We start from the raw sequence: 16,655 nt of genomic DNA on the forward strand, positions 1-16,655 counted from the left end.
AGCTCCAACTGCACAGGATCATGGAAAATCTACTTCTCCCTGGAGTTTAATAAGTCATTTACAAGGAAATTTTAGGAGGAATTGAGCCTTTAGGGCTAATACCCTAGGTTTCAAAGCAAGAAATAATTTCCTTTTCCTCCGTGTTTCTCCACTGACATCTGGGATAATAGCAATCATTTTACTCACGAACGTCACCTCTCGCTCAGAAAAGAAAAGCCGTAAGGTTAAGAACTTCGGTCCGGTTCTTGGGGAAAGGTCACCACAAGAGTAGCGGTCTCACGAGATTCACTCTGAGAGTGTTCTGAAAAGGCTGTCAGGTCGAAATCACCAGCTGTGATGGGATTAATATCCAGTTCCTCTTCATACCCAGATCAGTCCAGACCAGTGGGTTTTGCATCCCTACCAGCAGATGGAGGCAGAGAACAAAACTTTGAGGCACTGCTACATATCCGAGAGTGCCACCTGCAGTCCCTCAGTATTTCTCTGTCTCCAGCAGGTGCTAGAGGTGCAAACCTGCAGTCTGTTTTAAAATTAAAAAAAAAAAGTATTAGAATAAGAAGACAATTTGCTTCAGTGTTCCCTGAGGTGATAGGTACCTTTGTGGACCATCCCTCAGGTGGAGCCGGGCGAGCGGGGGAGGGGGGAGGGGTTTGGCTATCCCTGTCTGGCTTTAACCCGCTTCTTCCGGAGGGACTGATAGCCAGGGTACTGGCTCCCTCTTTCCTCCGAGGTCTCCTTCCTCCTGGTAGGGAAGTACATCTGTTTCTTGTTAAGTTCTTAAAAAAAGAAAAAGAGTAGAAACAGGAGCTTCGGTCGGGACGGCTCGGCAGCAGGGGCTGGTTTTAATCAGCAGGAGCTGTCTGAGCTGGAAGGAGGGAGGAGCTGAACTGCCATAGATGCAGGGGGATCCGGGGTTCTTGTAGGCAGGAGGCTCAGGTGTGTTTTCCTTCTCCGCGCGCAAGGTTGGGCCTGTCCTGGCGCGTGGCTCTGTAAGCAGACCACGTGCGCGGCCTATTTGCCAGCGCCGGAGTGACTTTTTTTCGCTCACCAAACCGTCACTTCTTCAGTGGGGGGGGGGGGGGGGGGAGGGGGGCTGGCAGGCGTGTTTTTGAGCACACCATGTGTGCGGCCTGAGGGCTGGTGTCAGAACAGGGTTGTTTCCAGTAGGTCACTGTTTCTGCCTGGGGCCTAATAGCGCCAAAGCCTCGCATGGCAGCCTGTAAGGCATACGGGTTGTGGTCCTCATGGCTGAATGAGGCATCCTTGAGCTCCGGCTGTGCTGCAGGGGGGTGAGGAAGCCTCTGCAGATCTGGCCCTAGACAAGAGAGCCACCAGATCTTTGGGGCCTGTGGCAGAGGTCCCAGGGGGACTGGAAGGAGCCTTCATGCCTCCTGAGGGTTGCAGACAGAAGTCTGCGAGCTCCAGAGCACCCAGGGACTCTCCTCTGGCTCTTTCTCCCATGAGACTATTGGCAGCGCAGGACCTTAGCAGGGGAGATGAGTCAGATGGGAGCAGCCTTGATGGGGACAACGAGGATCCAGAGGTGTTTTCACCGGATTTTGTTTTACTCCTGCATAAGGCCTTTCTGGCATGGAAGGCAGCAGGGGGGAAGCGTCCCAAGGACAGACAGCCATGAAGTCCTTCCAAGAGACCTAGGGAGGTCTCGTCGAGAAGTTCTGGTGGTTTGCTCAGACGCCTGGGTAGGGCACAGCTCAGGAGCTGAAGGTGATCCAAGGAACTTGGATGGCTAGGATGATTCTCACGAGGATCCTGCAGGTGCCCCTTTGGGGTGGTGATCCCAGTGGGGTGGATCCCGATGCCGACCCAGATGCAGATCTGGATAAGGACAAGGATGACACAGGTCTGGACGAGATGCCACTAAGAAGGTAAATGACCTGAGAGTCGTTCGCCTGTTTAGGAAGGAGGAGCTACGTCCCCTGATTCCTCGGACCTGCTAAAGCTGCCAAAGTTGGATGTGGCAGTCTCTGCCATCACCAAGAAAACAACTATTCTGGTGGCAGGGTCTGCCGCTCTGAAGGATGTTCAGGATCGAAGACTGGAGATGCAGTTAAAAAGGATGTTTGAGGTTTCTGCCTTAAGTTTCAGGTGGCGATCTGTGGTAGTCTGATGCAGAGGGCCTGCTTATGGTGGGTGCAGAAGGCTCAAAAGAGCAGAGTTCTGCTTGTTCCAGCAGCTCCATGCAGTCGGCACGTTTGGAAGATGGAGTGTCTTATGTGGCGGATGCGCTATATGATTTAGTGTGTACGTCTGCCAGAAGCATGCTTTCGGCAGTGGTGGCTCGCAGGGTGTTGTGGTTATGAAATTGGTCTGTGGACATTTGGTCCAAATCCCAGTTCTGTAATCTCCCCTTCAAAGGGAAAATCCTCTCTGGGGAGACTCTTAACCAGCCAATGAAGAGTTTGGCAGAGTCGAAGGGGAATTAGTTGCCAGAAGATAAGAGGAGTGACAAGAAGAATTTCCCAGCTCATTCCAGTTTTTGGGATACGAGATGTTTTCATTCAGGCAAGAGTTCCTCTGCCTTGGTACAGAAGCAGTCTTCAGAAAGACAACTGTCCTTTTGAGGCTTCTTGCTGCCTACCCTCGACTCGGATTGGATTTGGTTCTTCTCTTGCCTGCTGTCTGCCTTGACTCTGGACTGTACCTGGATATTGCCCTCTCGGTCGCTTCACCAATAACCCCAACTTCCTCTTCACCACTCACCATTCTATGATGCCACCCCCTCCTCGTTTCAATGGAGATCCTCAGCAGTGTCAGGGGTTCATAAATCAGTGTCATATGCACTTCTCGCTCCAGTCCTCTTTGTTCCCCATGGATAAGACTAAGGTCACTTCTATCTTATCCCTTTTGGAAGGATCAGCCTTAGCCTCGGCTTCCCCCTTCTGGGAACGAGATGACCCTTTATTGAACAACTTGGATCAATTCCTGAAAGACTTTCGTCTGATCTTTGACGAGCCTGGGTGTTCAACTTCGGCTGCTTCAGATTTACTTCAGATTCGACAAGATTCCCGATCAGTCGGGGAATACACCATTCAATTTCGCACTCTGTTGGCCGAACTTCGTTGGGGTGATGACAGTCTTACGGCCATTTTCCTTCAGGGTCTTTCAGGGTTGACTGCCTGGGAACCTCCAGAATCTCTAGAAGAATTGATTCGGTTGGCAATTCAACTGGACCTTCATTTTCAGGAGAGGTCTCGTGAGTGGGCAGTCCTGAGACAACCCATTCGGCTGGCACTTGCTTTTCAACAACCTCTCGTTGCCCCCCAAGGCTTCTGAACTTCAGTCTAACAATGAGGAGCCTATGCAGATCGACCGATGTCGGTTAACACCAGAGGAACAGCAACGTAGAAGGTTAAATAGCCTCTGTCTTTACTGTGCTGGAACGGGACATTTCGTCAATAAATGCCGAATAAGTCAGGAAACTCCCGGACCTAGGACTGGTGGGAGAGGCCTCCCTGGGTCACACTATTCCCTCTCCACAAATCCTGATTCCAGTATCAATTTCTATCCTTGACAGTACTGTTCATTTTCAGGCCTTCCTGGACTCTGGGGCAGCCGGCAACTTCATAGAAGAAGATCTAGTTCGTCGATATCACATTCTTACAGAGCCTTTGAAAACTCCTCTCACTGTGTCCTCTGTTTCTGGACAGCCACTGGGGAATAAAATCTCTCTGATTACCAAACCCATTAAAATGACTACAGGAATTCTCCACCAGGAAACCATTCAACTATATGGGCTCCCCTCATCCTTTAACCAGGTGATCCTAGGGCTACCCTGGCTAAGGTTACATCAACCTCAGATGGATTGGGGAACCTTGCAGTTGGCCAGCTGGAGTGCTTACTGCCATCAGAATTGCTTGTTACGAGTTCTTCCAGCCATGACTATGATCTCTTGCTCAGTGATTATTCCGTCCAGCTTACCACATCAGTATGCCAGATTTGCTGATGTCTTCCTAGTAAGAACCCCACCAGGGGAAGGGTTTACGCTTTGTCTGAGCTGGAGTCTGAGGCCATGAACCAATACATTCATGAGAACTTGGTCCGGGGATTCATCAGACCTTCCTCTTCCCCTGCAAGGGCCAGATTTTCTTTTGTCAAGAAGAAAGACTGGTCTCTGCGGCCTTGCATTGACTACAGAGGACTTAATGCCATCACTAAAAAGAATCGGTATCCCATTCCACTTATTTCGGAACTTTTTGATCGATTCAGAGGAGCACATATTTTCACGAAACTCGACCTCCGGGGGCCTACAACTTAATCCGAATACGAGAAGGGGATGAGTGGAAAACCGCTTTTAACATTCGCGATGGACATTATGAATATCTGGTAATGCCTCGGTGGTTTTCCAAACCATGATTAATGATGTTTTTCGAGATCTTCTTTATTCTCATGTTATTGTCTACCTTGACGACATCTTGATTTTTTCCAAGACAGAGCACCAACATCAGATCCCTGTAAGGCAAGTCCTTCAGTGCCTCCGAGACAACAGATTGTATGCAAAACTAGAAAAATGCCTTTTTCACCAAGAGGAACTACCTTTTCTAGGATATATTGTGTCTCGAAACGGTTTACACATGGACCCTGAGAAACTGAATGCTCTAGTGGTCTGACCTCAACCAGTGGGGCTCAAGGCCTTACAATGATTTTTGGGTTTCTCCAATTACTATTGCCAATTTATTTCAGGATACTCTACCTTGGTGGCTCCACTTACTGCCTTGACTAAGAAGGAAGCCCAAACTTGCAACTGGCCTCCCGAGGCCGTCCATGCCTTTCAATGTTTAAAGGAGGAATTTGTGAGAGATCCATGTTTGCAACTCCCTGATCCAACTAAACCATTTATCATAGAGGTCGATGCCTTAGCCTTAGAAGTGGGAGCAATTCTTCTACAACCCTCTGAGTCAGGGAAATTACTTACTTGTGCCTACTTTTCTAAAAAAATTTTCTCCAGCGGAGAAGAACTATGCCATAGGGGAACGAGAGTTCTTGGCAATAAAAGTTGCACTTGATGAATGGCAACACCTTCTGGAGGGGGCCAAGCATACCATTAACATTTATAGCGATCATAAAAATCTCGCCTATTTATCACAGGCTCAATGTTTGAACCCACGGCAAGCCCGTTGAGCACTTTTCTTCAGTCGATTTGATTTTAAACTATATTTTTGGCCTTCAGAGAAGAATCTACATGCAGATGCACTCTCCCGAACTTTTCTACCTGATGATACCCCTGACCTACCTTGTCATATTATTGATCTGGCTCAAATAATACTGGCCGCCACCTTTACAGTTCCCTTAGGGAAAACAGTGGTATCCAAGCGTCTAAGGCAAAGGGTTCTCCAAAGGGCTCACAATTCCCACTTTGCTGGACATCCCAGAATATTCAGAACAAGAAATCTCGTCTCCCGTCACTACTGGTGGCCGCAATGGAAATCGGATATCAAAAGATATGTGGAGTCTTGTCCCACCTGTGTGGCTCAAAAGACTCCATGACAGCGACCCTGCGGACTCTTGCAACCAATTCCTATTCCAGAAAAGCCCTGGACTCACATAGCCACATATTTTATTACAGAACTTCCTCTCTCTGATGGTAATATGGTCATTTGGGTTGTCGTAGACCGACTTTTCCAGAATGGCCCATTTCATTCCACTTCCCGGACTACCCACTGCTCCAGAACTAGCTTGACTATTTCTGTAACACATTTTCCGGATTCATGGCCTGCCTTCAAGTATCGTTTCTGATAGAGGAGTTCAATTCACGGCTCGATACTGGAGGGACCTCTGCAAAAAACTCAAAATAGAACTAAATTTTTCTTCAGCTTATCACCCCCAATCCAATGATTTAACCGAACGAACTAATCAATCCCTCAAGACTTTCTTACATTGCTATGTGAATTGGCGACAGGACGACTGGGCATCCCTTTTGCCTTGGGCTGAAATCTGTCATAATAATCACGTGCCCCAAGTCTCAGGATCATCACCTTTTTTTCTGGTTTTTGGAAGACATCCTCGGATTCCGCTTCCCATCAGTACGCCCTCCTCTTGTCCGGCTGTAGACCAAACTATCCGGTCCATGACTGACTTATGAGAGGAAACCCGATGTCTATTACAACAATCCTCCACTAAAGCTAAGAGACAGGCCGATAGGAGAAGGAGCTTGGGACCCCAACTTCAACCTGGGGACTTGGTGTGGCTGAGCACTCGGAACCTATTTCGTACACCGTCCTTAAAATTTGCACCCAGATTTGTTGGCCCCTTTCCCACTGAGAAACAAATCAGCGAGGTCACTTTCAAACTTCATCTGCCCCCCAATCTGCGCATCCACAATGTTTTCCACATTTCATTACTCAAACCAGCGATCTTTTCTTGGCCCTCTAGGAAGACTAGACAAACCCCCCCCCCCCCCCCCCCCCAGTCATACAGGATGACATACAATACGAGGTTAAAGAAATCTTGGACGTCAGAAGATCAAGGGGGACTTTACAATATTTAATCTCATGGAAAAATTACGGGCCAGAAGAGAATTCTTGGGAACCAGCCTGTAATATATAGGCGCCTCGTCTACTCCAGGAGTTTCATCAGTGTTTCCCTCTCAAACTTCACCCTAGAAGCAGGAGGGAGGGGCTTCGATGATCCTCGACACTGGGGGCTCCCTGCAGTGCCGCCATTCAGCGGCGTCTCCCAGCGGCAGCACAGCCCGGCATGAGTCGCGTCCCGGCTCCACCCACCGGGACGCATCATTACTCCTCCTGGAAGTCATTTGTGCGGGAAGTTTTTATATTTAAAGTCCTGGTTCTAGCACAGCACTGCCTCAGCTAAAGGCTTACTTGTGTTGGTGCTCTCGTTGGATTCCTGTGTGTTTTGGCATTCCTAACTCTGGACCGTGCCTGGTTATTGCCTTCTTGCTGCCTACCTACGACTCGGATTGGATCTGGTTCTTCTCTTGCCTGCTGCCTGCCCTGACTCTGGACTGGGCCTGGATATTGCCTTCTTGCTGCCTACCCACTACTCGGATTCAATTTGGTTCTTCCCTTGTCTGCTACCTGCACTGACCCTGGACTGTGCGGAGTCTTGTCCTTCTCTGTCTGCCTTGGTATTGCCTTGGCTCTAACCCTATCGCTGGTTAGCTGTCCTGGGACAACCCAACCTCATCTCTCAGCTTGCCAGCCTCGGCCTAAGGTAAGACTGTTGTTCTACTAAGGGAGCCGCTGAGGTTAAGCAGTTATCGTTCCTTACAAAGAAGAGGGGGCTCAAACTTTGATTTAACTGTTTGCCCTAGTTTGGGATTCAGTTTTCTCTGCTCATTGGCTTAGGTACAGGTCAGTACCGAGGGACTGCAGATGGCGCTCTGATATGAAGCAGTGCCTCAAAGCTTTTTGTTCTCTGTCTCCATCTGCTGGCAGGGATGCAAAACCCATTTGTCTGGACTGATCTGTGATATTACAGGAACGAAAATTAGCCGGTAAGAACCAATTTTCATTTCTCCCTCAATTGTGGCAACCTGTCCCTGATCTGGCAAGTAATAACTCTTAATAAATGTAGATATTGATTCCATAGAGAACTTTAGAAAGTGCAAGTAAACTTTTGTAAGCATTTCTACAGGAAAGATAAGAGGACATTGGGAAAGTTTATGAAACAAAGATTCGGCCTACAAGAATAATTAGACAAATTTCCTATTTTAGAATGTAAAATCAAATTATCCTTACTTAAAGATACATTACAATTCTGCAAAGCTGTAGACTTTTCATTGGGCCACTCTTTCAAAGCCTGAAGTCTTATGGACAACCATCTCTAAGATGGAGCCAGCTTTATCAAGTAGGATGGATTCTCTGCTTGCTAACTGGGGCACTGTATCATCTGTAGTAAATAACCATTCTCTGGCCATTAAAGATAGTGGGGACAAAATTCAGAGTCTAGAAGGAACGTGTACAGCTTTGCAGGAGTTGCTATTTTAAACTTTTCAAGCTAATATCATTACTTTAACAGAGTGTTTACAACTGCACCCTTCATCACGCTGTCATGATATGAAATATTCCCAGTAAGGTGCTCTAACTGTTGTAAGGTGACCCTCTTGGAGTAATGAAAGCATTTGTAACGGACACGCTTTTGGAATGATAGGACCATGGACACAACCGAAGAATACATATCGTACCATGCGGATGATACAGGGGTTTTCACGGCTGCGCTGATCTACACGAGATGGGTGAAGGGTAGAAAGAAAGCAGGGAAATGACAGAGATCTAGGAGGAGTTAGATTAGAGGGGAAAGGAGACGTGGAAGAATCTAACAGGGATGAGGAAAGAACTGGAGGAGAGGTAGCAGGAATGGAAGGTGCGTCCTGTGGGTAGGGCACGGATCACAAGTTTTCTCCTCTTTCAGGCAGGAGCTATGATGAGACTGTGGACGTCTTCTCCTTTGGGATTGTCCTGTGTGAGGTAAGCAGATTTATCTGCATTTCTGCACCCTGATGAGAGAAGCCAAATATTTTGTAGACTTGCAAAGAACTTCAAGGTTCAAGCTAAAAGTTAAGGCTAAAGCTTCCCTTAAGCAAACATAGACCTTCTAGCCTCATAATCCTGTTTACAGGGATATATACGCAAAGACAGCTCCGCTCCCCCCCCCCCCCCCCCCCCGCCCGAGACTCCTCTGATACGCAAAGACAGCTCCCTGCCCCCCAAGACTCCTCTGATAGACACAAAGAGGCTTTGCTTATACATGCGTACAGGTCTCTACCCGAGATTTCCCTCATGCACACACTCAGCTCTCACCTCAAGACTGCTCTGATACACGCACAGACTCCACTCATATACACACACAGCTCCCTGCCCGAGACTTCCCTCATACCCGCACGGAGCTCCCTTCCTAAGACTGCTCTCATATATGCATGGATCTTCCTGACGGGTCAGTAAACATTTCCCTCCTGCAGTCTGCTGATGACTTTGGAAGTTTCTGGATTTTGTAGTTATAAGAATATGCAGGTTCTGTAGATGTACAGTGCTGCGTATCTTATTATGTGCCCTGCAGATTGTCTGTCGCTATAGCAGCTGCTGCCAGCTTGCCACTTTTTCCCTAACGTCTTTCAGTAGTCCTTTCTCTGGAGCTCCATCAGGGATGCCAGAAAGACAGTTAGAACCTGACATTAATTACATTTAGAGCACCAAAATGGCTTTGTATGAATGTTGCAGAATTCTTAGCTCTGAAATGAGGCTTAAGATATGAGATTAGCTTTCCATCCCGAAATCTTCAGAAATGTCACTTCAGCCCTGATTGCACAGTATAGGACACTGTATTCATGCTTGAAAAATTATTCTTGGCTACTGAATTATACTAACACCATGTGGTGGGGGGAGGGGGGGTCATGCTTTCACCTGCTCTTCTTTGCCGTGTCTTCTTTTAATCTCTCTCCCCTTCAGTCCAATTGCCTCTTTTTTTTTACTCTTTCTCCTCCTGCTTCTCTTTCTGTCTGTCTCTTTAGATCATCGGCAGGGTAAATGCCGACCCCGATTATCTGCCCAGGACAATGGATTTCGGCCTCAACGTCCGAGGATTTCTGGACCGTTTCTGCCCTCCGAATTGCCCTCCAAGTTTCTACCCAATCGCTGTACTCTGCTGCGACCTGGACCCTGAGAAAAGGTGAACACAGACAGCCCTACGAGGAAAACTGGAAAAGGCCAGGGAGCAAAGGAAGGGGGCAATGGGGTCACTAAGACAGAAGCCCCCAGATCAGGATCAAGTGCAGAGAATGGAAATGTCTCTCTGCTTCCAGCTGGGGGCGCTCCCAACACACTGAGGGTGTGAGGGGTCACTGTCAGCACAGCAGGAGAGGAGACAGGACAGAGAGTACAGAGAATGGAAATATCTCTCTGGTACCCACAGGTGATTCTGTCTGCAGACTGAGGAGAGGTCGCTGACAGAACAGCAGGAGAGGAGACAGGACAGAGAGTGCAGAGAATGGAAATATCTCTCTGGTACCCACAGATGGCTCTGTCTGCAGACCGAGGAGAGGTCCCTGACAGAACAGCAGGAGAGGAGACGGGACAGAGAGTGCAGAGAATGGAAATATCTCTCTGGTACCCACAGATGGCTCTGTCTGCAGACCGAGGAGAGGTCCCTGACAGAACAGCAGGAGAGGAGACAGGACAGAGAGTACAGAGAATGGAAATATCTCTCTGGTACCCACAGATGGCTCTGTCTGCAGACCGAGGAGAGGTCGCTGACAGAACAGCAGGAGAGGAGACGGGACAGAGAGTACAGAGAATGGAAATATCTCTCTGGTACCCACAGGTGGTTCTGTCTGCAGACTGAGGAGAGGTCGCTGACAGAACAGCAGGAGAGGAGACAGGACAGAGTGTGCAGAGAATGGAAATATCTCTCTGGTACCCACAGGTGGTTCTGTTTGCAGACTGAGGAGAGGTCCCTGACAGAACAGCAGGAGAGGAGACAGGACAGAGGATGTAGAGAGAATGGAAATATCTCTCTGGTACCCACAGGTGGCTCTGTCTGCAGACTGAGGAGAGGTCCCTGACAGAACAGCAGGAGAGGAGACAGGACAGAGGATGTAGAGAGAATGGAAATATCTCTCTGGTACCAACAGGTGGTTCTGTCTGCAGACTGAGGAGAGGTCGCTGACAGAACAGCAGGAGAGGAGACAGGACAGAGGATGTAGAGAGAATGGAAATATCTCTCTGGTACCCACAGGTGGTTCTGTCTGCAGACTGAGGAGAAGTTGCTGACAGAACAGCAGGAGAGGAGACAGGACAGAGAGTGCAGAGAATGGAAATATCTCTCTGGTACCCACAGGTGGCTCTGTCTGCAGACTGAGGAGAGGTCCCTGACAGAACAGCAGGAGAGGAGACAGGACAGAGGATGTAGAGAGAATGGAAATATCTCTCTGGTACCAACAGGTGGTTCTGTCTGCAGACTGAGGAGAGGTCGCTGACAGAACAGCAGGAGAGGAGACAGGACAGAGGATGTAGAGAGAATGGAAATATCTCTCTGGTACCCACAGGTGGTTCTGTCTGCAGACTGAGGAGAAGTTGCTGACAGAACAGCAGGAGAGGAGACAGGACAGAGGGTACAGAGAATGGAAATATCTCTCTGGTACAAATACATTTTGAATAATAGAGCCTCTATCCTATGTCTCAAGTACCCCCACTTAGGCAGGGTGCTGAGAATATTTCAGAACCTGCTCTCCTGCTGCCTTTCCCTTCTCTAGAAGGTGATAGAGAAGCCTGGCCTATGTTCTGTATGTGGTAATGCATTATTACAGGCTGTATATAATATATTTGCTGTTGCACCCCATGTAATAATACACGTGCTGCATTGGGTAACTACAGAGCTGTATATTCTGTATTGAATGATATATTACATGGTGGGTGAGTACATTATTGTATGATCTGTGTCTGTATTTACTCCTAGGGGAATTCTGCACACAAAAACTTTAAATTTTGCAAAATTCTGCAAACTTTATATTGGTCAAAATAACACAATTTACATGACAGTCTTTAAGTAATTACATGTTAAATTAATACAGAATAAAGTTACTTAGAGATGCACAATTTTAAATATTTTGAGCAGAATTTCCCTAGAAATTCACTGTAACAGTGTCCCTTCCACTCACTCTTCCTACTCCACTGGCCACTTTGCCCTCTCAGGCCCCAACTCCTCCACCTCTAGACTCAACCCCTTCCATGCTATCGCTAGTCCCAGAGTTTGACCTCATTCTCAGTACTGCCCCTCACACAGGCTCCTTCTGTCCCTCTCTTTAGTACAGATACACACACACCCTCATACAGGCTCCCTCACCCTCTCTCGCGCACACACACACATCCCCTCATACAGGATCTCTCTCTTGCATACACACCCACACATGCTCCCTCTCTCTAATACACATGCACACACCCTCATACAGGGCCCTCTCTCTTGCATACACACCCACACAAGCTTCCTTTCTCCCTCACACAGGCTACCTATGTCTCTCACTCACGTAGCCCTTCACACAGGCTCTGTCTCACACATACACAATCCCTTCACACAGGCTAGCACCCTCACATACACAGGATCCCTTTTTCATACACACCAGCTCCCAATCTCTCACACACATACACAGTCCTTCACAATCTCCTCATATAGGCTCCCTCTCTCTCTGGCACCCACACTCAAGCATCCCCCCACTCTCTCACCTCCCAAGCTCTCTCTCACATCCTCCTGCTCACCCCCCTGCTCTCTCTCACCTTCTCCTCCCCTCCCCCACACACCACCCCTTTCTCATATCCCTCTCCCTCTCCTCTCTCACGCACGCACACACACACACACACACTCTCACCGGGGCCTTCATCTTCGCCGCAAACGGCACGTTGGAGCCTTCATTTTTGTGTGCTCTATTCACAGCATGCCGGGGTCTCCTCTGCCATTTTCTGTGCAGAATTTGGCAATTCTGCGCAGGGTGGGAGTTCTGCACTCCGCAGTAGCGCAGAATTCCCCCAGGACTGTGTACTGGATGATATGCTATCTTATTACTGGGTTCCTGTTCTCTCCTGGCTTTCTAAAGGGTGATTTGTTACCGGGTGTACGTTCTCTCTTCTAGGCCCTCCTTCTCAAAGCTGGAGCACTGGTTGGAAACTCTCCTCATGCATCTTGAGATTCATCTCCCTCTCAACTCTCACCTGGAACAGCTGGAGCGGGGATTCTGGGAGACATACAAGAGGGGGGAGAGCGGGCTGGCCGTTCACCCTGAGGTCCCTGACTCCCCTGAGTGAAGTCAACAGAAAACTCAACCCAGCCGGCACTGAGGGCTGGTCAGCAGCGAGTTCTCCATTGCCCGCACTGGTGGTCTGTCTACAGTGAGTTCTTCATCACCGGTGCCAGGGCCTGGCTGCAGTGAGCGCTCTCCATCACCCGCACCAGGGGTCTGTCTGCAGCAAGCGCTCTCCATCGCCTGCACTGGGGGTGTGTCCCCCCCGCCTCCCGTTTCCCATGCAGAGATGATAGCATTGCTATTTTCTTTGTGACCCCCTCTCCAGATTCTCTCTGCTACATCTACGTGGCCTGCGACAGCACGCATCTCTTTGTAAATATCTTGTATGTATATTTGGAGTGTGCATATTCTCCTGTAAATATTCTTTGTAATCTTTGACCAGGGGTGAGGTGCCAGGCATTGGGGACATGGCTGCAGTGTCTCCTTAAGTGCTTGGCCTGCTGTGTGACAACTGGACAGATTTTAGACTTTTATGATACCTGCTATGTTCCTTTCCTTTGCACACTGCCCCTCTCACCTATGTAGGATGGAGTGGGACCATGTTCCTTTCAGTATGCTGTATGATTCTTCCTTTTCTGCTGGATGGGGTGGTATCATTTTTTTTTTTTTTTGCTCTTATAGATGCATTAGCAAGCCTGGGCTTGTCGTACTGAGAGCACAGAGAGATTCCCACACCAAAAGGGGCCAGAGGTCCCAGATTCTGCCTGTAGCATTTACAGTACAATTGCAGGCCTCACATCCTCTCCACAAATTCCAGGCCCGAACAGGCTTCCTAACTTCCATCCCAGCGCTCAGTGTGCTACAGAGGCTGACCTGATTCAGAGCACCTGGTGCTGGAAGGAAAATAAGCCGTGGAGAATTGCCTACTGCCATGGCATTAGGTGAGCGACCCTTGAGCGCACAGGGGAACAATTGGAGCACAGCTTGTGCTGCTGTTGGAACCGAGGCCCATGGAGCTCTCAGCACAGAGACCGAGTTTACATTTCAGTTTGTGCGGGTCGTGGGAGGATGGGGGTCCTAGCAGTCTCTCTAAGGGGCTGGAGTATGTCGTCTATGCCATGTTACTTGAGCCAGCTCACCTTCTGAGCCGGGCCCTCAGCATCTGCAGAACCTCGTCCAAGCCAATCCCAAGTGGTGCCTTGGTTTTATGCGAATTTGTGCTGCAAAAAAAGAAAAAAAAAAGTCTGTGATTTCTTAGAGGTTCCCCTGGTGGGTGGGGGAGAGAGTTAGGGCTGGGGCTTTACAGGGGGGGAGGAGAGAGCCTAAGATGGACTCCATGATCCGAGAGCCTGTGGAGAGGGAAGAAAGCAGCTAGGGAGGGTCTCGGCAGAAGGCGTGCTCGAGGATCCACCGTGCTTTGCACACCTGTTTCCTGCACGCACCCTGCTGGGAGCCCACTGAGCAAGGCTGCAGAAGGGGCTATTAGCCTCACAATATTTTCTGGGACTTGCATAGCGAATGTGTCGCTGAGAACAAGACGTTTTCCTGACACGCGCCACCCGGCCGTCACGCCCTGTGCCTCCAGCCCCTTCCCTGTTAGGGTTACAAGCCTGCTCCCATTTTCTCACCATAGAGTGATCCAGCCCTGCTCTTATCCCGTTGCTTCCATGGACTTCTAGTTATGCTTTATCTGAGAGAGGCAGGAGCAACTGCATGATATGCTCTTCTACTACCCCCTCCCCCGCTGCTGGATTTGGTTCTTATTTCTTTAGTAAATTTATACCCTGCCAATGTGAAAAATGTGCTCTTAGTGGATTTCAGGCAAGCAACATCAATACATCTAAAATTATGGAAACACCGAACAAACAAACCAGTAATCTCACCTAGCAATGACAGCATCTAAACCCATAAAATCTTCTAATGCAAGCTTTGCTTGCTTTCCCGTTGATTCACAATACATGTCATACCTGGATTCTGTTAGAATTTTTGTTTACATCAATTCTCCTCAGTTTGGCTTTTGAGGGTGCTAATTGTGTGTTGGTGATTCGATCCCACCCATCCATGGAATCAGAGATATTAGTCCAAAATCAATGGCATTTCCCTAAGAAGAGCATCTCTGCTAATCCCATCTAGGGGTGGAATCGGTTCCTGAGCAAAAGTTCATTTCTCCCTTCTGAAGTAAACTTTCAGGTCGATACTGTAACGTGCGGTTGAAGATTTCCCGTCTGTAACGTGCTGGGAGCGCACAATTCGGACACGTAAGGCGATCCAGCGATACAGTCTCCAGTTTCACGGGTCCTTAGCGCTTCTTAAAACAGACGCATAACCCTTTCCGCACGCAGCATGTATATGATATGTAAATGAACGAATTAGCAGTATAATGAAGGAATTAGCTATTCCCCTCAGATACTGACGCGTGCTCCGACTATCGCTTTTTTTCCCTGCCGATTTGCCGCACATTTAACCTGTTAGTTTACCGCCTACCTCTACCCCTGCGTTAGAGGCAGGAGTAAGGATAAGCGGCAAACTTTCCCCCAGCCCCCGCTCACCTGCCCTGGTCGCGTCAATGGGTGCCGGTCTCCGGGGTAGCCCCAGTCCTCTCCCTCCTCCCGAAGCAAAAAAAAAGCATGCAATTAGAAGAGAGTATCGAGCGGTAGGTGAAGAGAACTGTGCGTGCGGGGAACGAGGGTGCGCCTGGCACTGCCGCACTGTTTCTACCGCGGCCTTAGAGTATCGATCTGTTAGAAAGCAATGATCTAAACAAAGTTGAAGAAAAAGGTTGTAAATCACACACAAAAACCCTGCCACGCATCCATTCTGCTATAGGATAGAGAGGCAGATCCTGCTAATGCACCCCCAGTGGTGAGGGGTACACTGCAGGATAGCAAGGGTCTCTGTGCCTCTCCCATGCTAGCTCCTTGTCTTTGTAATATTTACTGTTGGAGCAGACAGCACTGGGTGAAATAATCCATCTGTTTACAATGTCCAATATTTCTAACAGTCTAAGGCACAGATTTATATTTCAGGCAAAGCAGAGTTGAAGTCATAGTACAAGAACCCAGAAGTCATGGTGCTTTCACAGTTTTAAAATAGCACATCTTTTTCCCCAAGAGTTTACTTAGGTCCAGGATATCTAACTGTCTTCTGGTTGCGTGACAGCTCTGTATACTGTAATTCAGGGGAAAGCATCTGCAGCCACCTTTGCAATACCCTTATAGCTCTAACTGAGCATACAAAAAAAAGCACACAAGGCTGGAGTTACTGCCAAGCATACTCCAGCAGCTTGGTGACCACCAGTAGTAATCTGCACCGCAGCTATGTGAGAGTCTACTTGTACCTTCCCAAACCAGTACAGGCATAGGTGCTTGAGCACTCCCCACTATCGAGCAGACTCCTTCACTGTGTCCAGACCAGGGTCATTTGTGTTGCGTTTAGCATCCCTAATTGTTTTGAAAAGTTGGCTCCTGGTGCAGATGGGCAGTAGCTGAGGTGACCCTTGGGGGATTGGTCCTCTAAGCACCTGTAAATCCCATCCTGTGAGGTAATAGTAAAGGGATTTTCTTACTGTCCATTTTCTTTCTGTTAACTTCTACAAAAGTCAGGACTGTCCTGCTCAAATGTAGAATTCTAGCTCTTAACTGCATGTGGGGGGTAAGAGGAGCGAGCATTCAGGTGAAGAGCTATCAGAAGAGATTTTTCTATCTATGTACGGTAAATTGTTTCTAGCCTTGGATTTAATTGTTGGAGGTATGCTCAGACTAGGGAATGACTGGAGGCAGCTGGAGGAGGCCTAAGAGGAAGTGATAAAACAGAAGTTCCTGTGGCTACTACCATAGCAACGCCGGCCAAAAAAGACCAAATGGTCCATCCAGTCTGCCCAGCAAGTTTCATGTGGTAGTAACTGCCACTCTATGCAGGTTACCCAGTGTTACTCTTAAAGGGGTAA

At 48.5% G+C, this 16,655-nt stretch overlaps 1 protein-coding gene across 3 annotated transcripts in view; it reads left to right on the plus strand.

Moving 5' to 3' along the window:
• LIMK1 (LIM domain kinase 1) overlaps positions 1 to 15,016 on the plus strand; it is a 113,168-nt gene extending 98,152 nt beyond the window's left edge. For all 3 annotated transcript variants that reach the window (XM_029613153.1, XM_029613155.1, XM_029613154.1), the window contains 3 exons: positions 8,392 to 8,447; positions 9,488 to 9,645; positions 12,599 to 15,016. In XM_029613153.1, coding sequence (XP_029469013.1) covers positions 8,392 to 8,447; positions 9,488 to 9,645; positions 12,599 to 12,770 — 386 coding nt within the window. In that variant the 3' untranslated portion in view covers positions 12,771 to 15,016. The remainder of the gene's footprint in view (positions 1 to 8,391; positions 8,448 to 9,487; positions 9,646 to 12,598) is intronic.
• Positions 15,017 to 16,655: the final 1,639 nt, after the last annotated feature.

The sequence above is a fragment of the Rhinatrema bivittatum genome, chromosome 8, assembly GCF_901001135.1.
Source record: "Rhinatrema bivittatum chromosome 8, aRhiBiv1.1, whole genome shotgun sequence".
Classification (NCBI taxonomy): Eukaryota; Metazoa; Chordata; class Amphibia; order Gymnophiona; family Rhinatrematidae; genus Rhinatrema; species Rhinatrema bivittatum.